Raw genomic sequence first — 23,042 nt, 5'->3', positions numbered from 1 at the left:
AAATACAGTACAGACTTTTGTACTTTGCTATTGGGCAGTCCATCATCTCTGTAACACAAAATACCCAATGTATATAGAATTATGAGCATTAATAATTCTGTCAAGATTGAGATATATTTCCTCACAGTGCATGTGTTCTGTATTCCATTAATGCCAATGGGTATTTTGTGTGCTTGGAGAATAAAATTTATCCCAAAATATTTAATTAGGAGTATGAGTCCTGCCCGCCCTTTTCAGCTCAAGTCCCGCCCACCCTGGGAGCAGCCCGGACAGCCAACACAGGGTGCTCCAGGGATGGCGTGGGATCCTGCATTAGGAAGGCAGGATAAAAGGACATGCTTGAAGGTAGGGAGGTTGGGTGGGTCCTGGAGTGGGACATACTTATTTGGTATGACATGCTTATAAAAGACCCAGGGATACTATTGTAGGATAAATACTGGCCTACGCAGAATTGTTGTTTTAGTCAACAATCATTCTATGAATGACGTGTTGAATTTTGTATGTCCTATGTAGTTCATATTCTTTTCTGGAAACATTTATTCAGGTGCCATTAGTGGAGCAGCATTTCAGAAAAGAGTTCAACCCATTCCTGAAGCATTGGTATCGGGTTACAGGATTAAGTGGTGATTCTCAGCTGAAAATCTCATTTCCTGAAGTTGTAAGAAAAAATGATGTAATTATCAGTACTGCTCAGATCCTTGAGAATGCTCTGCTAAATGCAACCAAAGAAGATGAAGAAGGTGTCCAGTTATCAGGCAAGTTTTTCACTCTAGGTTTTCTTTGGGGGACTTAACATGTGGTTCCTTTCTGAAAGTGTCCAGAGTGCCTTTGTAGCATCTTCACTCTGTTCCCTCTCTTTGGGTTCCTTGTGAATCTCCCCACAGTCTATGTCTACATTGCTGCTTTTTACCGGAAAAACCTCCTCTTTCGGAAGAGCCTTTCTTCCTCATGGAAGGAGGAAGACATGGCTTCCGAAAGAGCGCGTCTGCTCTTCCGCAAAAAAAAACGGAAGAGCAGACGCGTTCCCTGGATGCTACAGCGTTTTTCTGGGATACCTTTATGTATCCCAGAAAAACTGTGTAGTCTAGACATAGCCCCACAGTCTTTAGCAGGACATTGACCAACAACCTCCTGAGGCTGAGTTCAAAATGGTCCTTGTTGTTCCAAATATAAAGTTCATTACAACAAAACGAAAGTTCACACTCCACTCCAGTTCATTTGCCACAAGTAGAGTTCTTTTCCTGCCCCTACTGTTCTTCTTGGAGCTGACATGTCCTTCCTAGCAGGATCTCAGCATCTCTGGCATCCTTCTCATGGTCAGTGCATTCTCTGTTCTGAAGGAGATGGCAACGTGTATACTGCCCTTCTTCGGAGAGCTTCCCCCCATTTGCTAGCTGAGCAAGTAGCCCAGCCCCTATCCTACATCACAGAGCTTCTTGTCCCAGCCTTTGTTTATTCTAGTGTCTCTGGAACTGGGTCTTTCAGACATCTCTGGTCTAAAGTAGTCAGTATATCTTGTTTAAATTAACATATTCTGAAAAACAAGAAAACAATACCTAATTATCTCAATTACAAGACACAGGTAGCAATACAGTAGCTTAACATTTCTGTATTCTTTCTAATGGCTTTTGGGAAGCTATTTCTTCTAGATATAGCTCCCCCCCTTTTTTTTTCTTAGGGGGAGAAAAAAAAACCTCTGTGCACTCATGTGTAAGGCCAGTCATTTCTGAATGTCTGGAAAACATTTAACACATCATGTGTGTTAAATAATAAAGCAGAGTTTGAAGGTGATTCAAATGTGTGTTTCTGGAGTTCATTTTTGCAAAATCAAAAGGCAGCTTACCTAATACTTCGTAATTTAATGGTGCTCAGCCGCTGGTCAGTTTCAGCAGCAGCTGAATCTGGACAGTTCCGACTTACATACAAATTCAACTTAAGAACAAACCTACAGTCCCTATCTTGTACGTAACCCGGGGACTACCTGTACATTTATTTTCTTTTAAAGCAGATATATTTTAGAGCCAAAACAGATTACCAAGAGTCCCTCCATCCTTTGCTGTAAGAGGACCAATTTACTCCATACTGCATTGAAAGGAAATCTTAACCATTTTGTATTGGGTATGTTTTACAGACTTTTCTCTCATCATAATTGACGAATGTCATCACACCCAGAAGGAAGGTGTCTACAACAATATAATGCGACGTTATTTAAAAGAAAAGATAAAAAACAAGCGATTGAGAAAAGAAAACAAACCCCTGATTCCACAGCCTCAGATCCTGGGACTGACTGCTTCACCTGGTGTGGGAGGGGCAAGAAGTCAACAGAAAGCTGAAGAACATATTTTGAAAGCAAGTAGCCCTTAAAGATCAAATCACCAAGGAAATGTCTTATTCAAGCAAAGTGCTTAGTGAAGCCACTATTATTTTCCCCCTAAATTTAATCCCCTATTTTTTTGTGGGTAGATAGGGCCTGATTCTGTAAACTTCGTAAGTAATTTATCCCTTTGAAGTTAGTGAATTCATTTGAGTAAAGATTTGCAGGATCTGATAAATAGGATTGGTGTCAGTTGAAAAGAGCGATAAATTTGTGAATTGTCAAATTAAGTATTGGTCGAACCAAAGCAGTGGCACTTTATTACTTGAAACCTGTGAATCCCATCAGTGCTCTGAAAATTGTACAAAACTGTCATGTCCTTCTTAGATATATTTTTAAGGTTGCTGAGGCATACATTTGTGTGCGTTGAAGAAGGCAGGAAACCATATTTAAACAGGCAGAAATTGTGGTGTGTATAAGTATAGAACAATAATCAAACAACATGTTAATTTCTAACAATTAGAACTGCTAATTAGGAAGGAAGAATAGGTAATTTGCATAAAATGATTCTGGAGACAATGGCTAACTTCTACTCTTATTTAAATAGTCATTAATCTCCTCATGTAACTCTATTTTAGATGTACTCCATTGGAATTATACTGGTGAAACAAAAAGCAGAATTTAGCCCAAAGCCTTAGTGCAATTTCTAAGCGAGCCAATTACTTTTGAAGAGACATGCCCTATAAGAAGCAATTTTGTTGTCTCAAGCCAGTTAGAGTAGGCAGAATTGAGAAGTACTTGTAAAAATACAGCCCCACGATGTCTTAAAAAACCCAGAAACATATTCTCTATTCTTTATCAGTATTGAACATTTTATAAATAGGATGTTTGTTTTTTAGTTTAATTTTTGATGGAATAAATGTTGCCATTCACATTTCTATTTGCAAGACTCTAGAGTGCTACTCCTGGTGTCATTAACTCTTTATTTTTCTATATTCATGAAGATTTAAGTGTTTTCCTTTATTATCACTGAAATTAATATACAGGGAAAATATTTTCTTTGAAAACATCAGAAGTGAAAAATCTCTCAATCGTCCAATTAACATGGTCCCAAAAAAGGTCCAGGCCCAGCTCTTACTTTTATAATTACTTTCTGAAGCCCTATTTCCTATATTCCACTTCATTATCCTACAAGTATCCAATGTCTTTTTGAGCTAGATTTGTTATGTTTAAATTGTGATATACTTTTGTTTCCTCAACTCAAAATAACATTTTGAAATCTAACCTGCATGTAGAATAAACTCATAAAATATATGAAAAATAAAATAAAAATCTTTCTCCTTCCAGATTTGTGCTAATCTTGATGCATATAGACTCATGACCGTTGAAGAACATGCTTCCCAGCTGAAAGATCAGGTGAAGGAACCATATAAGAAGTTTGTGATTGCAGATGACAAAAGAAGGGTATGTTTTTGTTTTAGGGGTTTTTTTGTTTGGTTTTTTACAAAATCTAAGCAATAAAGTATATTAATCTGTAAAGGAGTACTGACTGGAGTAAAGGGTTTTTAGGCTAACTCTGTTTCCCTGCTGATTGATAGTGATCCCACGATAGTGTTCTGGAGATATTGTAGCCCTAGGAAAGTTCCAGTTTCCATAGCAGGTACTACAGTATTTCTGCTCTTCCAAAAATAAATTAATTGTTTTTGGAAAAAGAAACACAAATGTTGAATTTTAATAACACTCTGTAGATGAATGTCAAGTTGAATTTTTGTTTCCTTTTCAAAAGGGCTTTGGAGTTCTCGTATATTTTTGAGATAACAGAAAGAATAGTATTAATGTTGTTGTATTGTGTGGAAATTTATATTACTTACTCATGAGGAATGTATTATATGGATAGTTTAATGTTTATGTTGTCCTAGATATTCATTTCCTTGATTTTAAGTGGTTAAATGAGCAAGTACTTTCAGCAACCTTGTTTTCCTGAAACAATTTTTTGTACTGGGAATTCCTGTAGACAACAGCACATTGAAAAAGTTGCTTCATTTTTCTTGTTGACATAACAATGATTATAAATTTAATTAGTTTTTATCCGTGTGCTTTTAGGATCCATTTAGAGAGAAAATTATAGAAATCATGACAGACATTCAAAATTATTGTCAGTTTAACCCAACGTTTGAATTTGGAACTCAGCCCTATGAACAGTGGGCAGTTAAAGAAGAGAAGAACGGTATTTAAAAATACTTTAATATAAATGCTGAATGACTTTGGACTTGGAGAGCTGTATGTGTGTGCAGCTGTACAAACGTGATTCTATATGTTCTGGTTTTAGCTGCAAAAGAAGAAAAACGTAAAGAACGTGTTTGTGCAGAGCACTTAAAGAAATATAATGATGCCCTACAAATTAATGACACTATCCGAATGATTGATGCATACAACAACCTCAATAACTTCTATAAAGAGGAGAAAAGCAAGAAAACAATAGTAAAAGAAGATGAGGATGATGAACCAGTATCATCAAATCTAGATGAAACAGATATGTTCCTGATAAAATTATTTTACGGTGAGCATAAAATATATGATGATACTTAATAAAATCTAAAATCCATACAGCTGACAGTATACACTATTGACACTGTAATACGTGATTTGCATGGTACTCATTAATTCACAGGTATTTCTATGGTATTCAGTGCTATAGGGTTTGTATGTCACAATATACTGTCTAAAAGTTACTAGCCTAGCAGCATTATATGGTATTTTCATGTCCAATGGTATAGTATGTTTATATAAAAGTGTATTCTCATATTGAAGATTTTGCATATTTTGATACAAGCTCAAGAGATCATTTACTGTATGTTAATCAGAATCTGTCAAGTACTTGAAGCTTCTGGGGACTGATAATTGTGAGACACAATGTCTCCCATGTCTAGGTCACTGGTGTGAATCCAGCATAGGCTGATGAGTGAAACTTGTTTCTGTCAAATGGCTGATGGGCTTCATGAGATTAGTTTAGTTGCAATGGGCTTAGACCACGAAACTACAGTCTACATGACAAAAGCACTCTTACAATTAGCAGCCATTGTTGTTCTTATTGACAGCCTGAGAAGAAGGACAGAGAATTTAATGATCATGGAAAATAAATAACCACAGAGAGAGCTGTTAACCCCTCACATAACTAGGTCCAAAAGACCAATTTTTTTTCAGTAGACTTCAGTTCCATTTGGGCTCCTAAGATTAAATAGCTAGGTTTTCAAAAAGTGCAGAGCACCCAGAATCTCCAGTTCACAACAATAAGAACTAAGCCACTTAGAAAATCTAAAATCTAGCCAAGTGCCTAAATGTCCCTTTAAATAAAAAGTGCATTACTCAATAGCCAGGCAAATGACAGGAAGAAAAAGAAACATTTTGTACCGTGGCCTAAAGATCAACAAACTCTGGCTCTGCTGGAGGAAGCAAATAGCAGAGCTTCTCCATTGAGAGACCTATCCCTATCCACTTGAAATATAGAGTTTGAACTTAAGAACCCAGCTGATCACTCTGGAAGTGTTATATTGTGAGGAAGTCAGTTCATGCAAGCCACTTAGTAGTAATTTGCAACTTCTGAATTTGTGGTGAAAAGGAGACAAGGCACTTGTAGCTTTATACCACGGCGTAGCAAGGTCAGGAGTGTACCTCCCCATCCCCACTCACTCGCATCGGTCTGTGGATCAGAACCTTCAGGCTCACTCTGGCAAACCTCCTGATGAAATCAGTGGAGCTTTGCCTAAGCAAAGGCTGCAGGATTTGGCCTAATAATGAAATGCTTATTCATAACTAGATGTCTATAGTTCCATTTATCATTACTGAGATACAAACATAGTTTGAATATTTGCAAAGCTATGGTACTGAACATATTGCCATAAATAATATATACAGGGCTTCCTACAAACAGTTACTCTGAAAAGCAATACTTTAATGCATCAGTTATATTCCTCATCATACAGATTTGCTGAGAAATAGACTTCCTGGGTTCCTGCTTTTAATCTTTTATTAATATTACATAATTATGTTGGCCTACTGAATTATAGTTTGAAAAAATTAGCTCAGTTTATTTCCAGATTGAATTACACATTACAGTAGAACTATAGATCTAATTTACTAATGCTAAAGATATACAGACAGTATTATAAGATTCATTGCACTAAAACAAATAAGGCAAGCTTTGCTTTGAATTTTTTTATGGCTCTTTGAATTCAACCCATTGTGACTGGAAAAAATGTGAATATTTTACCTTTCAAACAAAGGAGAAATTAGTGACCAAATGTTTCTGATTATTGTTAATATAAATTATTATAGACCTCAATGCGAACAGGATCGGACCAGTTTAAAAATTTGGACCAAATCCAGTTGCCACCTAGATTTTTAAAAGTGTGTTGGGTTCTTTGTTGCTTAAGTATAAACCCTCAGTGTCTTCTCCAGAATATATGCACATATTATAGAAAGACAGGAAAAAATAGCTTCCTAATAGAAATGGCCTTTTGCTAAAGACCAAGCGTACTAAAAACCTGAGGCGTATTCTAGAGACAGTGCCAGGTCAAATTAGGGCCCAAAATTTAGGTGGTGTAAAAACAAGCTGCAAAGTCAATTTATAATAAATAGTTCTTGTAAAATATTTCTTAAATATGCCTGGTGCCTTACAGAATATAGATGTTATTATAGATAAGCCTCAAACTGATAATAGGAATAGTAGTCACCGTAGAAATATTTTATATATTTTTATAAACTTCCAATGGAAAGGTTTATATTTGAAGGAAATTCCCTCCAGTGTTTGCAGACTGAACATGTCTATATCAGGTTAATATCTGAGAACTAGAAAGCTAAAGTGAATGAAATTGAAAGAGCCTACCTAACCAGTGAAAAATAAATTAAAAATCTGTTCCATTTTATTACTGAAGGTGGCATTAGTGACACTGGGAGGAAAGGAAATTTAATTTACATTCACTTTTCTCTGCTGTTTTAAAAATAGAGCATGGTCCTTACTATAGATTTCACTGTGAAATGGTTTTAACTCAATAGAGTGACAAAAGAAACTTACATTCTAAGATAGCATTAATATCTTTTATGCCCTCATATAAGCATGTTGTGTGCAATGAAATTCACTACACACTCCTTCCATGCTGTGGCAAATGCATATAATGTACATGTTTAAAAGTTAACAAAACATGTAGATGGTATCATGAGCTACATGTTTTGTTAGTACCATCTACATGTTTTATTAGTCTTTAAAGTGCTACCATAGTATTTGTTGTTTTTTAAGTTTATCTAGGGTTACCAGATGGCTTCAAAAAAAATACCGGACACACTTGATCTCAGATGGGGGGAAGGAGGGGAGAACCACCTGGGAGGGGAGTGGGGCTGGCCAGAAAGGGTTCAGGGGGAGCAGGGGGAGAGAATCGGCTAGCGGGAAGCAAGGCTGCTCGGGAGGGGGTCGGGGAAAGTGGGGCTGGCTGGGGGAGAACCAGTCAGCGGGGAGCAGGGCTGACCTAGGTGCACACAGATCCCGGGGTGCTGCCTGTCCTGAATATAGTCCCGGTGAACCGCGAGCAAGTCTGGCCCTGGGGATTCCATCCCACCCCAGACCCAGCCTCGCCCCCCTCCTCCTCTCTACTGCGTAGTTGTGTACTGTCTGGCTGGTAGACACACTCACGTAGTGTGAGAGTGTCTACCAGCCAGGCAGTATGCAACTACGTACTTATACTCAGAATAATAAAACTAACTTAATTAGAAAATACCAGACTTTTATATGTACGGCGTTTTCTCAATTTATTTCCCAGACAGAAAGCTCAAATATTGGACTGTCTGGTTCAAAACCGGACACCTGGCAATCCTAAATCTATCTTGTACAGACTAACTCAGCTACCCCTCTGAATGTTTAAAGATATTCATCCAAAACTGTCCCCAATGATCATTGCATTCCTCTTTAAGGAACTGACTAGGAAAAGGTTTTTTTGTTTGTTTGTTTGTTTTGGTGGTTGTTTTCAGTCAAAAGAAATCCTGGCTTTTATTACATGCAATGGAAATTGTCCAGTGGGGGGCATCCCTACAAGAGTGCCTAATGGGCATGACCTCTATCCTCCCAAACTCACTACTCCACAAATGTATTCCAGTGGTGAGGTCCAGGGATAGGGATTTTTAATATAAGAGCCTGCCAGCACTTTTCAAGATTTTTGGTAGATTAATATAAGGCTAAAATATTGTTTATGGTTTGCACTTCACAGATGTTGTTGTTTTATTTGTTTACGCCTATATAAATGTTTTTTTAATTCACTGGTCCCCATGGTATACAGGCACTTGTCTTGCTTATTCATAGCTGAAGTATATGGTAAATTATCAGGATTTCTCTTAATCCGTTGTGTTTTTAATTAACATAAAATAGTTTGCAAAATAAATTGGTGTGTCCCAGCATTTCATACTATGGTGATGAATTAGTTTCTACTATTCACTTGATTTTTCTAAAGCATTTATTTACATAATGACAGCTTGTTGATTTTGTATTTGCTATTATTTATAGCAAAGAAGAAACAGCTGAAAGAGTTGGCTGGAAAGCCAGAGTATGAAAATGAGAAGCTCACACAGTTGCGAAACACCTTAATGGAGGAGTTCACAAAGACTAGTGAAGCTAGGGGAATTATCTTCACAAAGACTCGGCAAAGTGCATTTGCCCTTTTCCAGTGGATTCAGGATAACACGAAATTCGAAGAAGTGGGAGTTAAAGCTCACTATCTAATCGGAGCTGGACATAACAGTGAATTTAAACCCATGACTCAGGTACAAAACTCACAGAAAATGAAATTAGTGAGTGGTGTTTAAAATGTATTTACATTTAAAGGAGGCAGCTTGTCTTAATTGTTTGAGAAAAGGACTGGGAGTCTGGAGACCTGGATTCAGTCCCACATCTATCTCTGATTTTGTTCAATCTTGTTCAGATCCCTTAACTGCTTTGTGACTTATTTCTGCCATTGAAGAGTGGGGGTACTCATCCTCCTTTTGTGAAGCACTTGGAAAAGCATTACATTAGCACCAAGTGCTAATCACATTTTAAAATACATCAGCTGAATCGAGGTATAGTGCTGATCTGGCTACTTTCTGGTGTAAATGACTACTTTCTGATGTAAATGACAAGTGCCTTGTCTTCTCTTAATTCTTTCACTCTAAATTTCTTAGTTAGCTCATAACAGGATATCTCTGTGTCAGTGAAGACGAGCACTAAGGTTCCCCTAGAAGAGATGGTGATCTTACAAAGGCCAAACAAGCAGGGCATGTTGGGAGCTGTCTGCTTTGCATGTTTGTAGTGTCACTTCTTTCATAGAACACCAGAACTTGGTGTTAAGGGTCTCTCCTGCAAACACCATTGCAAGTGATACTTAATGGTCTCACTGACAGCAATGAGAACTATCCCCGTTGTTTTAAAGGATGGAGCTCACGTTAAGACTGAGTTTTCAAATAATGGGCAGAATGCCCTTTGACTGACTCAGAAGTTAGTTCACTGATGTCAGTTGGCTTATACTGTCGTTGGTTACATCTGTACAGAACCTTGAGTTGATGATCTCCTTGGCCTGTGATGAGAGAGAATCATAGAATACTAGGACTGGAAGGGACCTCGAGAGGTCATCAAGTTCAGTCCCCTGCCCTCATGGCAGGACCAAATAATTTCTAGACCATCCCTGATAGACATTTATCTAACCTACTCTTAAATATCTCCAGAGATGGGAATTCTATAACCTCCCTGGGCAATTTATTCCAGTGTTTGACTACCCTGATACTTTGGAACTTTTTCCTAATGTCCAACCTAAACCTCCCTTGCTGCAGTTTAAGCCCATTACTTCTTGTTCTATCCTCAGAGGCCAAGATGAACAAGTTTTCTCCCTCCTCCTTATGATACCCTTTTAGATATCTGAAAACTGCTATCATGTCCCCACTCAATCTTCTCTTTTCTAAACTAAACAAACCCAATTCTTTCAGCCTTCCTTCATAGGTCATGTTCTCTAGACCTTTAATCATTCTTGTTGCTCTTCTCTGGACCCTCTCCAATTTCTCCACATCTTTCTTGAAATGCGGTACCCAGAACTGGACACAGTACTCCAACTGAGGCCTAACCAGCACAGAGTAGACCGGAAGAATGACTTCTCAGGTCTTGCTCACAACACACCTGTTAATGTATCCCAGAATCATGTTTGCTTTTTTTGCAACAGCATCACACTGCTGACTCATAATCAGCTTGTCGTCCTCTATAACCCCTAGATCCCTTTCTGCTGTACACCTTCCCAGACCGTCGCTTCCCATTCTGTATGTGTGAAACTGATTGTTCTTTCCTAAGTGGAGCACTTTGCATATGTCTTTATTAAAGTTCATCCTGTTTACCTCAGACCATTTCTCCAATTTGTCCAGATCATTTTGAATTATGACCCTATCTTCCAGAGCAGTCACAACCCGTCCCAGCTTGGTATCATCTGCAAACTTGATGGCTATGTCTACATTGGCACCCTTTTCCAGAAAAGGGATGCTAATGAGACAAGTCGGAATTGCAAATGCCGCGGGGGATTTAAATATCCCCCGTGGCATTTGCATGAACATGGCTGCCGCTTTTTTCCGGCTCGGGGCTTTGCCGGAGAAAAGTGCCAGTCTAGACGGGATCTTTCGGAAAATAAAGCCTTTTCCGGAAGATCCCTTATTCCTCTTAAAATCAGGAATAAGGGATCTTCCGGAAAAGGCTTTATTTTCCGAAAGATCCCGTCTAGACTGGCGCTTTTCTCCGGCAAAGCCCCGAGCCGGAAAAAAGCGACAGCCATGTTCATGCAAATGCCGCAGGGGATATTTAAATCCCCCGCGGCATTTGCAATTCCGACTTGTCTCATTAGCATCCCTTTTCCGGAAAAGGGTGCCAATGTAGACACAGCCGATAAGCGTACTTTCTATACCAATATCTAAATCTTTGATGAAGATATTGAACAGAGCCGGTCCCAAAACAGACCCCTGCGGAACTCCACTTGTTATACCTTTCCAGCAGGATTGTGAACCATTAATAACTACTCTCTGAATATGGTTATCCAGCTACTTTATGCACCAACCTTACAGTAGCCCCATCTAAGTTGTATTTGGCTAGATGACAAGAAATAATGGGCTTAAATTGCAGTAAGGGAGATTTAAGTTGGACATTAGGAAAAACTTCCTAACTGTCAGGGTGGTTAAACACTGGAATAAGTTACCTAGGGAGGTTGTGGAATCTCCATCACTGGAGATATTTAAGAGCAGATTGGATAGACATCTATCAGGGATGATCTGACAGTGCTTGGTCCTGCTGTGAGGGCAGATGACTTCACTTGATGATCTCTCAAGGTCCCTTCAAGTTTTAGTAATCTATGATTTAGTGAGGCAGCCTGGACCCTTTTTATATATTCTATTACAGTTATTAAAATCTGGGATATTATTTTATCCTTTAAAATTGTGTATTAAGAGACAAACATAATATCTATTGTCATATTCTTTGTTAATCTGAAAAGAGTTGTAATGTTACTGACCTGTGCTTGTTCCTTGTCTTGCTGTTTACTTAATTTGCATAGGCCCATATGCTTCACACCATGGCTGGATAATTATTGAATGAGAAATTGCCAAAATTCACAATGAATATTATTCACAATGAATCACTCAGTTTGATTTACTCCACATTATTTTGTTTGTTGACTGTGCCTTCTCTGTGGCTTTCTGTAGCCAAAAAATATTCAGATTTCAACAATGAATGTTCTAATTGGCTAAATTTCCCCCTTGTATTTCTGTTCTAGCTCCCAATGAGACTGTCATTTCAGCACTTTAAAAAAGTGTGGCTTATATGCTAGACAGAACCAATTTACATCAGGGTTTCTCAGCTTTAAAAAATGTTAGGAATTGAATCTTTCATATGAAGATTTATTGCGATATGGTGTAATGATGAAAGAGCAAATTGAGCTTTTATTCGAGAGCTTCTAGATTCTAAAGTTAAACACAACACATAGAAAGATTTCAAAAGGTGTCACATATCTTTGCACGTGAGATTGTTTTACTCTAAAAGCCTCATCAGTGCTTTGGGGTTGTGGATTTTTTTAAAACTGTGCTATTTATCTTGAGAGAAGCATTTTACATTATAAGGGAAATTAAATTTAAAAAACCTTTGGGCGTGATTATGGTGCAGCTGAGTTCCATCACTCCAGCTGAAATTAATGATAGTGGCAGATGTTTGTTGTATCTTTGAAAATCAGGACCTTATTTTTGTTTCTATCAGTGCTGGTTTAATGACAGAACAAAGAAACAGTGTTGTCCAGCCTCTCTGACACCTCACAGTTCACTGGGATTATAGAGTGATATTTTTATATTTTGGCACTTAATATTAATAAGCAAATGAAAGTGAGGTTTTTTTCTTTTTCAAAGGTATTGTGTATTTTCAGCACACACTGAAGTCAATGGTGTACTTTCTTATCCCCTTAAAAATGTTTAAATGCGCCCAAGCTTGAAAACTTTGGCCATAATTCACTAAACCTTTTAAAGAAAGGAAAGATTGCTTAGTTTTAAGTGCTAGAGGATAACACTGAAAGTTAATATAGTGAATCAAATTAATGAAATTTGTTTTTACAGAATGAACAAAGGGAAATCATCAGTAAATTCCGTGCTGGGAAAGTAAATCTACTTATTGCTACTACTGTGGCTGAAGAAGGCCTGGATATCAAAGAGTGCAACATTGTTATCCGCTATGGTCTTGTCACCAATGAAATAGCTATGGTGCAGGTATGGGAATTTGTATTTTTGGGTGTGGTTTTAAATAAGGCCAGAATTTCTCACTGATGTGTCTATATACCAAAACAGCCTTTCTTTGTCAGGAGAAGCATTGGAGGGAGAAACATGGGAGGTGATGCACGAGGCGTTACACTCTCTGACAGTTGTTTTCAAACTTCTGTTGTACGTATCATATTTGCAAGAAATCTTGGGACCCTTACATACTAAGGAGGAAAATGCTTAAAGAGATGTTTTATACCAACCCCATTTCCATGCTGCACCCTCTGTACAATGTGAAATTCACACATATGCAAGTGCCTGCTCAAAGCTGTTCACAATCCTTAAGCTCTTAGGTGGCCCTTCCTGAAGCTAGGAGAGAAGATGGGCAAAGGTTGACCTTAGCTCCCTTTTACCATGTTGGAGAAGGGGCTCCAGAGGAAGATGTGTATCCACCCCTTCATTTACTAGTTCTTCTCTCCCCTGAAAGATAAATGACACAGGATTTTTGTGAAAAAAATCCCAAATCATTCACTGACCATATTAATTATTTGTATTGTTATGCCCCTGTAGGCCCCAGCCCTGGTGTGCTACACGCAGTACAAATACATAACAAAATAAATTCATGCTCAGAAAAGTTTACAATTGAAGTAATGCACAGAATATACAATTGTGAAGGCATTTCCTGTGGTAAATAACACATGCAAACACTTCCATCTCAAAATACTACTATATTCAAGCTAGAATGTTACGTGTGAATTAATATGGGGATTTGTATTGCATGCATTTCTTTTTCAGGGAAAACTTAGGTTCTGAGTTGCAAAGTTTTTGTCTCCTGGTCCCTTTCAAATTATATCTCCCTAATACCATGTGCTAGTTATTTTATTTTTAATGGCACTACATGGTATTGGAATGCTGTTTATCAAAGAGCCAGATAAATAATGTTTAACTGCAGATGTGCTACACAGAGATTCTCATTCTCTTAACTTCAAGAAACAAAAGAACATCTTTAGTTACATGAATATGGCCGAGCGAGTGAAGGGTTGTGCAGGATTTCTTAGCCAATGTTTTTTGCAAACTGCAGGCCCGGGGTCGAGCTCGAGCTGATGAAAGCACCTATGTGCTGGTGGCGTCAGGTGGATCAGGAGCTGTTGAACGTGAAAATGTTAATATATTTCGCGAGAAAATGATGTATAAAGCTATTCAACGTGTCCAAAAGATGTCACAGGAGGAATATCTACATAAGGTATTGCTTCTGACGCATTCTTTGTCTTATAATGAGGAACAGGTTTGTTTCCTGAAGACAAAACGAAAATCAATATGACTGTTGCCCTCAATTCTTTGTGCAATATTTACTGCTTTACAACCACATTTACATGTTTTAAAAATAACATTTTCTTTCCTGTTGATAAAGTTAGAAAAAACACATAAATTAAAGTAAAATAACTGCAAAATTAGAAAAAAATACTCATTGTTTTCAAATCTTTGTGACAGTCATTTTTAGAAGTTACTTGTAACAAAAACAACCAGAAAAAAATTGTTAGGTTAAAAAAAAAAGTTTTTAAAGTTGACTGTGTCTTTCTAACTGAATCCATTTCCCGTATCTGTATTTCCCAAATCTGTATTCATTTCAAGTGGGTGGAGTTTTGGAAGTAAACTTGGAAATAAATCCTTCATTTCCATAAGTCTGCTGCTGTAGTTTTAGTAGAATATGACAGTGTTCTGTTCTGCTTCTAGATTCAAGGCTTTCAGATGCAAAGTATAATGGAAAAAAAAATGAAGGCAAAGAGAGATCAGCTTAAGACTTACAAGGAAAACCCTTCACTAATAACTTTCCTTTGCAAAAATTGCCATAAATTGAAATGTTCTGGGGAAGACATACAAGTTATCGAAAACATGCATCACGTCAATGTGAAAAAGGAGTTCCAGTAAGTGCTACCTAACTACTTATTTCCTTTGAGGAAGAAATCTGTTTTTCTTTCAGAATGTCTGCAAAGAGCCTGCAACATTACATCTGCTATAAAATATAAAAAACATTTGGGGGAGGGGAGGTGGAGCAAAGTCATCAGCTACACAAGGTTTTGGTGCATTTAAAGAGATGGTGAAGCAGCCCTAAGCTGACTAGAGGATGAAATATCAATAAATGCAAAAGATTAGGTTCCAGTTGTAATTTTAACTAGGCCACTTTGTTCATACTGCATGTAGTTGGTAGTCCAACCAGTAACTAACAATGCTACATATGTGGAATTGTTGCATATGTTAAGAACATAAGAATGACCATACTGGGTCAGACCAAAGGTCCATCTAGCTCAGCATTCTGTTTGCCAATAGTACCAGATGCCCCAGAGGGAGGGAACACAACAGGTAATCCTCACATGATCCCTCTCCTGTCACCCATTTCCAGACAAACAGAGGCTAGGACACCATTCCTACCCATCCTGGCTAATAGCCATTGATGAACCTAACCTCCATGAATCTATCTAGCTCTTTTTTGAAACCTGTTAAAGCCCTAGTCTTCACCACATCCTGTGGCAAGGAGTTCCATAGGTTGACTGTGTGCTGAGTGAAGAAAAACTTCCTTTTTTTAAATCTGCTGTCTATTAATTTCATTTGGTGACTCCTAGTTCTTATATTGTGGGAATAAGTAAATAATTTTTCCTTATTCACTTTTTCCACACCAGTCATGATTTTATAGACCTCTATCATCTCCCCCCCCCCCCCCCCCCTTAGTCTCCTCTTTTCCAAGGTGAAAAATCCATGTCTTTTTAATCTCTTTTCATATGGGCCCTGTTCCAAACCCCTAATCATTTTTTTGTCCTCTCTGAACTTTTTCTTTATGTAGTATTTAAGATGTGGGCATACCATGGTTTTCTATAGAGGTCTTATTCTCTGTCCCTTTTTTTAATGATTCCTAACATTGTATTTGCTTTATTGACTGCTGCTGCACACTGAGTGGATATTTTCAGAAAACTATCCACAATGACTCTCAAGATCTCTCTCTTGAGTATTTGTAGCCATATTAGTCCCCGTCATATTGTCTATATAGTTGAGGTTATTTTTTCCAATGTGGATTACTTTACATTTATCAACATTACATTTCATTTGTCATTTTGTTGCCCAATCACTTAGTTTGGTGAGATCTTTTTGAAGCTCTTCACAGTCTGCTTTGATCTTAAAAGTATGTTGCAAATGGCAATACAGTGTTTTCTGTTTTAGGTTTTTTTAAAAAGATTAAACTTCCAATTTTAATGTTAAGCTAACTTCATGCATCTTCAACAGAGAGAAAAGAGAAAAATTAGAGGGAAAAAGACTGTGGCCCTCTGGAGTTGTGCAATTATTTTTGCAGCTTTATCAGTTTTAAACATCACTGCTTTATATGTTTAAGAAGACAATAAAATAGCCATGGTACCATGCAGTTATATAACTAAGGTTGTGACACTATAGTTGCTGAGCTCCATAATACCAAGAGGTGAAACTAACCTAATACGAAGGGGCCAGTACAAGGTAGGGATGTGAAAGGGTAATTGTTCTATATAAGGTAGGGATGCTCTTTGTCCGTGGCCCGCTGCAGGTGGAGGGCTGCTCCAGCCCCCCATGGGGATCAGGAACCAGCAACCTGCTCCCATCCCCCAGCCTGCATGGCGGGGCCAGAAGCAGACAGTGGCAGCCCCCCATGGCCAGAGAGGCCGGGCTGGAGAGGTCCCCCACTAGAATCCCTGCTTAATCAGTTAGCCAGTTTAAACATAGCGTTTAGCCAGTTAACTGATTATCCAGGATTTTATATTCTTAATACAAGGCCTTACAAACCCTGCTGAATCCTTAGTGCTGTATGTAGGACAATGATCCTAAGGTGTTTTGCATAGGCATGTGGTGTGTTGAGGAAAATTTCACCAACTGATCATAATGTAACTGAAATACTACTGGAAATGTCTTGTTGCAGCTGCACAAAATAAATTGTAATTGCTAGAGAAAGAGAGAGAGTGTGTGTGTTGCAAGTCCAATTTGCCAATCCATTATTCTTCATTGAGACTAAGGTCCGTACCAGATTGCTCCCCACCCTGTAGTACTCCCCCACAAGTTACTTTTGGTTGAAAATTTTGGCAAGTGATCTCCATCTAGAAGAGCTTTTGAGTATGTTTTTGAGAAAGTGGAAATGAAGAATTAGAGGAAAATTGAGCAGTAGCTGCAAATATTAGTTTCTATGGTAGCAAAATGATAAGAAGCCCCCACACAGAGCTCAATAAGCAGCAGAGCACTGTGTTAGCATAATGTTGGCAGCTGCCTACCCAAGCAATAGATTAGTAAATTTTTAACACTTTCACATAGCCTAGGAACTCTGAACATCAAGCTTTCACTGGAATAACTAGCAGAATGAAGCACATGCTCCGTAGCGTTGTACTTTCAGAATCAGACACAGCTCCACGTTGGGAGGAAATTCAGAAGCAGAGCCACCCGCTCCTAGGCACTGTTTCTCTTAAAGCTCCATGGCATACAGAGCAAGCCAGCTATCCCACTACTTTTGAGGGTACAACATTCTGAGGGTGTCGTTCTAAGGACAGTGAGCTCTGATGGCCAGTGGACAGAAAAGGATGGATCAGTTATGCCACCACTTCTCCCCTGTCTCCTAAGTAGGAGCCACCAGAGAGTAGTCTTTATGCTCAGAGGTGCAAAGAGAGCACACTTGCCCTTGCATTGACTTGTACATGCTCAAGGGTCAGACAGAGTTTATGGTGGTAGCTCTAATATAGCCATTTTACATACACCTCTTACTTCAGCAGTTGTGTACTGTATTTAAGGCCATTTTTGCTAAGGGTTGCCAGGTGTGCGGTTTTGAACAGTCCGGTATTTGCGCTTTTGTCCAGGAAACAAATTGAGAAAATATCAGACATATAAATGTCCGGTATTTTCTAATTACGTTTTTATTATTATCATGAGTATCAGTACGTAGTTGCGTACTGCCTGGCTGGTAGATACACTCACACTGCATGGGCGTGTCTACCAGCCAGCCAATACAGGCAGTCCCCGACTTACGCGGCTCCGACTTATGTCGGATCCGCACTTAATGAACAGGGCTTTTCTCACCCCGGAGCTTACGGGCGGCGGGTCGCCACCCTTGTCCTCCGGGGCGAGAAAAGCTTCTTCCGGTCTCCCTGGTCCGCTGGGGGGGTCCAGCAAAGCCGCTGGACCCCCCCAGCAGACCAGGGACACCCGAGCAAAGCCGCCGCCTGGGCGGCTTTGCTCGTTTGCCCGGGAGCAAAGCCGCCCAGGCAGCGGGACCCCCTCCACCTGGGCAGCTTTGCTCCTGTCCCCCTGGTCTGCTGGAGGGGTCCAGCAAAGCCGCTGGACCCCCGCCCTCCCCCCAGCAGACCAGGGACACCCGAGCAAAGCCGCCGCCTGGGCGGCTTTGCTCGTTTGCCCGGGAGCAAAGCTGCCCAGGCAACGGGACCCCTGCCGCCTGGGCTGCTTTGCTCCTATCCCCCTGGTCTGCTGGGGGGGTCCAGCAAACCTGGGCGGCTTTGCTCGGGTCTCCCTGGTCTGCTGGAGGAAAAGGGGGTACAGTTAGTGCGCCCCCCCCCCCAGCAGACCAGGCTTTTGTTGCGGGACGCCTCGGGTAGAGCAGCTGGGGTGCTGCCGGGTTGGTCCTGTGGGAACCTACCGGGCAGCGCCCCAGCTGTTCTGTCCCAGGCTCCAGATTCAGCAGCTGTTGAAACTGATCAGGCTGATTCCAGGAAGCTGGGGGCAGAGCAACTCTGCCTCCGGCTTCCTGTAGTCAGCCCCTGGTCAGTTTCAGTGGCAGCAGCTGAATCTGGAGCCAGTTCCGACTTACATACAAATTCAACTTAAGAACAAACCTATAGTCCCTATCTTGTATGTAACCCGGGGACTGCCTGTACGCAACTACGCAGTAGAGAGGGCGGATGGAATCCCCGGCGCCGGACTCTCCTTTGCGCACTGCCAGGACCGTGCGCGGGACAGGCAGCACCCCAGGATCTGCGTGCACCTCAGCCAGCCTCGCTCCCTCCCAACTGGTTCCCCCCAGGCCAGTCCCGTTCCACCCAACCCCCTCCCGGCCAGCCCTGCTTCCCGCCAGCCAGTTCCCCCCCGGTCAGCCCAGCTCCCCCCGATTCCTTCCCAGCCAGCCCTGCTTCCCACCATCCAGTTTCCCCCCAGCCATCCATGCTTCCCGCCAGCCAGTTCCCCCCGACTTTCCCCCCATCTGAGATCAAGTGTGTCTGGTATTTTTTTAAACCATCTGGTAACCCTATTTTTGCTATGAAAAGGATAACACACTCTGATTAGTCTTTCCTGTCCATTTTCAGAGACCTTTACAACATAAGGGAAAATAAGACACTGCAAGAAAAACATGCTGATTACCAAACAAATGGTGAAATTATCTGTAAAGACTGTGGGCAAGTAAGTGGGTGTTTCTTTTTTCTATTTTGTGCTAACATATTTGTCTAATTACACTGACTATTTGAACTGAAATACAACTTTCCTTACATTTTTCAGGCGTGGGGAAATATGATGGTGCATCGAGGTGTAGACCTGCCTTGCTTAAAGATCAGAAATTTTGTAGTTGTATTCAAGGGTAAGAAAACCTCAAACAAAGTTTTCAAAAAATGGGGAGAGCTGCCAATCAACTTCCCAGTCTTTGACTATGCAGAGCATTATGTTTCCAGTGATGAAGATTAAGAATTTGTTCAAGAATGTGAAGAAATCCAAATATTCAACATTATTTTAACTTCTGTGATCAGAGGGGGGTTTTTTGCACACAGAAGGCCAAATGTTGCATCTTGGACATTACGGAAGGCCTTGAATGCGGTAAGACTGCTGTGTGAGAAGAAGAAGGCTGTGGAGATGACAGGATTATGCTATAGGGCAACTGTGTGCATTCCAGCGTGCAGTGGAGGTTTCGGGTGGCTTGAGGGAAAAAGAAGACCCAGTGCAGCCGGGCTTTAGTCTGGGTTCACAGAACAAACCTATTCTATCTACAAAATCCAATCAACAGTTATCAAGGTCTACCTTTTTAATTGCAACTGTCATTTTTTTTTAATTGTAATGAGTGCCTTTTGCTGGCTGTGGTTTTCTTCAAATATTTTGGGGGTTTTATCTCAAAAGACACTTATTTACAAAATGTCTTGATTTTGTTTGTTTGTTTGTTTATTCAAATGTGCATGTGAAAGCAGGGGCCAAGAATAAGTTTTCGGTGGCACAGTGGAGTATAGGGTAAGCAAGCAATAGCCAGTATAAGAGTTGGTGACAGCCACTAATCTGGTCATTTCCCTCCCCTTCTTCTCCATGCTTACATTGCTACTACCTTGTTGTCTCCATTTCTACATTATGCCCTGCAAGAGGAGTCAGGTGAGGGGAATAGATTTACTTAGTGCTGTTTTCCAGAATACCCTGCTTCTCATCCTTTATGCCATCAGTTGGTGACTCCCAAATGTGTTACATGGTCAGACTAAAACTAAACCAGTATTAAAACATGGTTTGAAATAATAATGTCTTTATACTCATTTAAATATCCAGCCTCTCAGATCCTAGAACTTAAGCAACAAATATAGTTTTCCATGTGCAGTAAGATGAAAAGACTGTAAAATGTTTGAGGTAAAATAAGGTAGTCCCTGTACATTGTGATGCACCTTATTTCTTGCAACCATAAGTGCATAGACATTCAGATACAGTAATTGCTGAAGCTTTCCTTCAGGAAATATTTTTTAAACATTTGGTGTGAATTCCTGGCCCTATATGAAGTTGATGGTGAAACACCTATAGATTTCAATAGGATCAGGATTCCATAATTGAAATTTAAAGTGCAGCAATGCTCTGAAAAGTAACTCCAAAAATGGCATCATGTGGTTCCATATTTGTCTCACTGACAGATTACTTACAAGTAAAACTGTGTTTTTGTTTTGTCTTCTGAACTATCAGCCTTGTAAACTCAATCTGGAATGTCTGAAAGTAAAGCTGTGTTCTTTGGAGTATCATTGCTGGTAACCCTGCCCAAACAAGGTGTCAAAAGTGCAACTGAGGTACAATTGCATTATTCCCCTTTCTGCAACTCAAGATGAAGATCCTGCAGTTGAAACATAGCTATAAATTCCTTTTGATTGTGCACAAGATAGAAAGCAATCCAGAGCAGTCTCTCTCACATGTATACTAGTTTTATGTTTCTGAGGCTATGTCTAGACTGCACGCTTCTTTCGGAAGAAGCTTTTCCGAAAGAAATCTTCCGAAAAAATTTCTTCAGAAAGAGAGCATTTACACCGCAAAAGTGCATTAAAAAAGTGATGTGCTTTTTCGAAAGATCGCATCCACACTGAATGGATGCTATCTCACATGGAAGCTGTGATTGCTATGGACTGAGTGGCCACCAGGGCATCTGTGCTTTTTCCTAATTCCTCTTCTTTTGAAAGTACTCACTCTTCCCCATCCACACACAGCTTTTTCTGAAAGAGCTCTTTCGAAAAAAGACCTTTTCCTCATAGAAAGAGGGTTATCAGTGTCAGAAAAACCACTCTATTCTTCTGATTTTTTTTGAAAGAACGCTATTGCAGTGTGGACGTAAGTGAAGTTTTTTCAGAAAAACTCTTCAGGGTAGACATACCCTAACAGGCGTAAAAAGTAGTATGAACTTGTTTTTGTTCTTAAAGAATCAGTGTCTGCAAGAAGCAGATATGTTGAGTTGGAACTTCTGTACCCATTAGGTATTATATTACATTAACTTGTTACATAAAAAATCAACATAAGTTGTAATTGGCAGAAAGTAGTAGCATAACGTGGCTATCAACAAACTATGGCATGAGACTATGTTAAATTTTAATTTACATGTCAATATCTATCCTGATAGGCTCATATCAAATCTGTACTATTTTATTTAAATTCTAGCCTCCATTGCTCAGGTAACTCATGGGAATCTCTGTTTGCTGATTAGCTCAGGAGTCAGTTTTAATATTTGCCACTTTAATTTGATTGGGTATTAAAATGCATTTAAAAATACAACTAATCTACATTTCACGATATGGAGAAATATCCAGGTATTTCTTATGAAAGCAGTTAGAAAGCATGTAGTACAGGCTGAAACTCTCTTAACTGGGATTCTCGCATCCAGCAACGCTCATCTTGCAGGACCAGAGAGTCCCGGTGGAAGACAAGTTGCAAAGACCCTGCAGGGCCAGCAGGGCAGTGGGCTATCAAGTTAATTTCCTATCATGCTAATAATATGTATGTTTTAATTTAGATTAATTCGGTAATAGTTAAAAGCTGTAATGCAAGAAATCTTCTAAAAGCTGCTCTCAGCATTCCCATAGGCCTGTTGTGTTAGCTTGACTGATGTCTGGGTTCAAGGTGTAATACACTAGGCCTTATGTCTGCCCAAGTTTGTGAAGGCCCTCTAATACTAACACAGCAGCACTCAACTCCTTGGGTGAGGGCTTTGCCATTAACCCACCTGGGTACCGGTCCATGTCCTTTCCTAGCTGGGGCCAAGACATGTTGGTATATAAGAGTCTAGCAAGAGCCCCAAATTAGTGGTCCTACTGCTTGTACCTGTCTGTGGGCATATGCTGCTTGCTTTCCCCCACAAACATCCGATCACAAGACAGTTGCTGCCATGCACTGACTGGGCTATGTGGCAGTCCAGATGCAATTAGGCGTAGGAGCAACATGGGTGCAGTACAGCCCAGCCGTAGGCTGTCTGGTGAGTCAGATGTGTGTGGGGGAAACCCTGCAGTGCAGTGGCTCCTACTCTAGGTTATAACAAGACAGTACAGCCTCTGAATGCACTTTCCAATGAGTGCATGTCTGCATTACAATCAATTAGGGTATGACTACACTACAAAGTTAATTTGAACTAACAGACCCACTCTGGCCAACACCAGGGAAACTCTTCTGACCCCCCTCCCGGCCCCGGCCCCCTTAAAGGGGCACGGGCTGGCTACGGTGCCCG

The 23,042-nt window shown here is 40.0% G+C and overlaps 1 protein-coding gene across 2 annotated transcripts in view; it reads left to right on the top strand.

Annotated features, from left to right (window-relative positions):
* The window catches only part of IFIH1 (interferon induced with helicase C domain 1), a 52,273-nt gene extending 31,677 nt beyond the window's left edge, over positions 1-20,596 (top strand). For both annotated transcript variants that reach the window (XM_075933504.1, XM_006114847.4), the window contains exons 6-16: positions 545-755; positions 2,132-2,349; positions 3,662-3,778; positions 4,418-4,541; positions 4,644-4,874; positions 8,865-9,121; positions 12,959-13,108; positions 14,178-14,339; positions 14,831-15,021; positions 19,414-19,507; positions 19,604-20,596. In XM_075933504.1, coding sequence (XP_075789619.1) covers positions 545-755; positions 2,132-2,349; positions 3,662-3,778; positions 4,418-4,541; positions 4,644-4,874; positions 8,865-9,121; positions 12,959-13,108; positions 14,178-14,339; positions 14,831-15,021; positions 19,414-19,507; positions 19,604-19,786 — 1,938 coding nt within the window. In that variant the 3' untranslated portion in view covers positions 19,787-20,596. The remainder of the gene's footprint in view (positions 1-544; positions 756-2,131; positions 2,350-3,661; positions 3,779-4,417; positions 4,542-4,643; positions 4,875-8,864; positions 9,122-12,958; positions 13,109-14,177; positions 14,340-14,830; positions 15,022-19,413; positions 19,508-19,603) is intronic.
* Positions 20,597-23,042: the final 2,446 nt, after the last annotated feature.

Source organism: Pelodiscus sinensis, chromosome 7, assembly GCF_049634645.1.
Source record: "Pelodiscus sinensis isolate JC-2024 chromosome 7, ASM4963464v1, whole genome shotgun sequence".
Lineage (NCBI taxonomy): Eukaryota > Metazoa > Chordata > Testudines > Trionychidae > Pelodiscus > Pelodiscus sinensis.
This window is presented reverse-complemented; position numbering and strand designations above follow the sequence as displayed.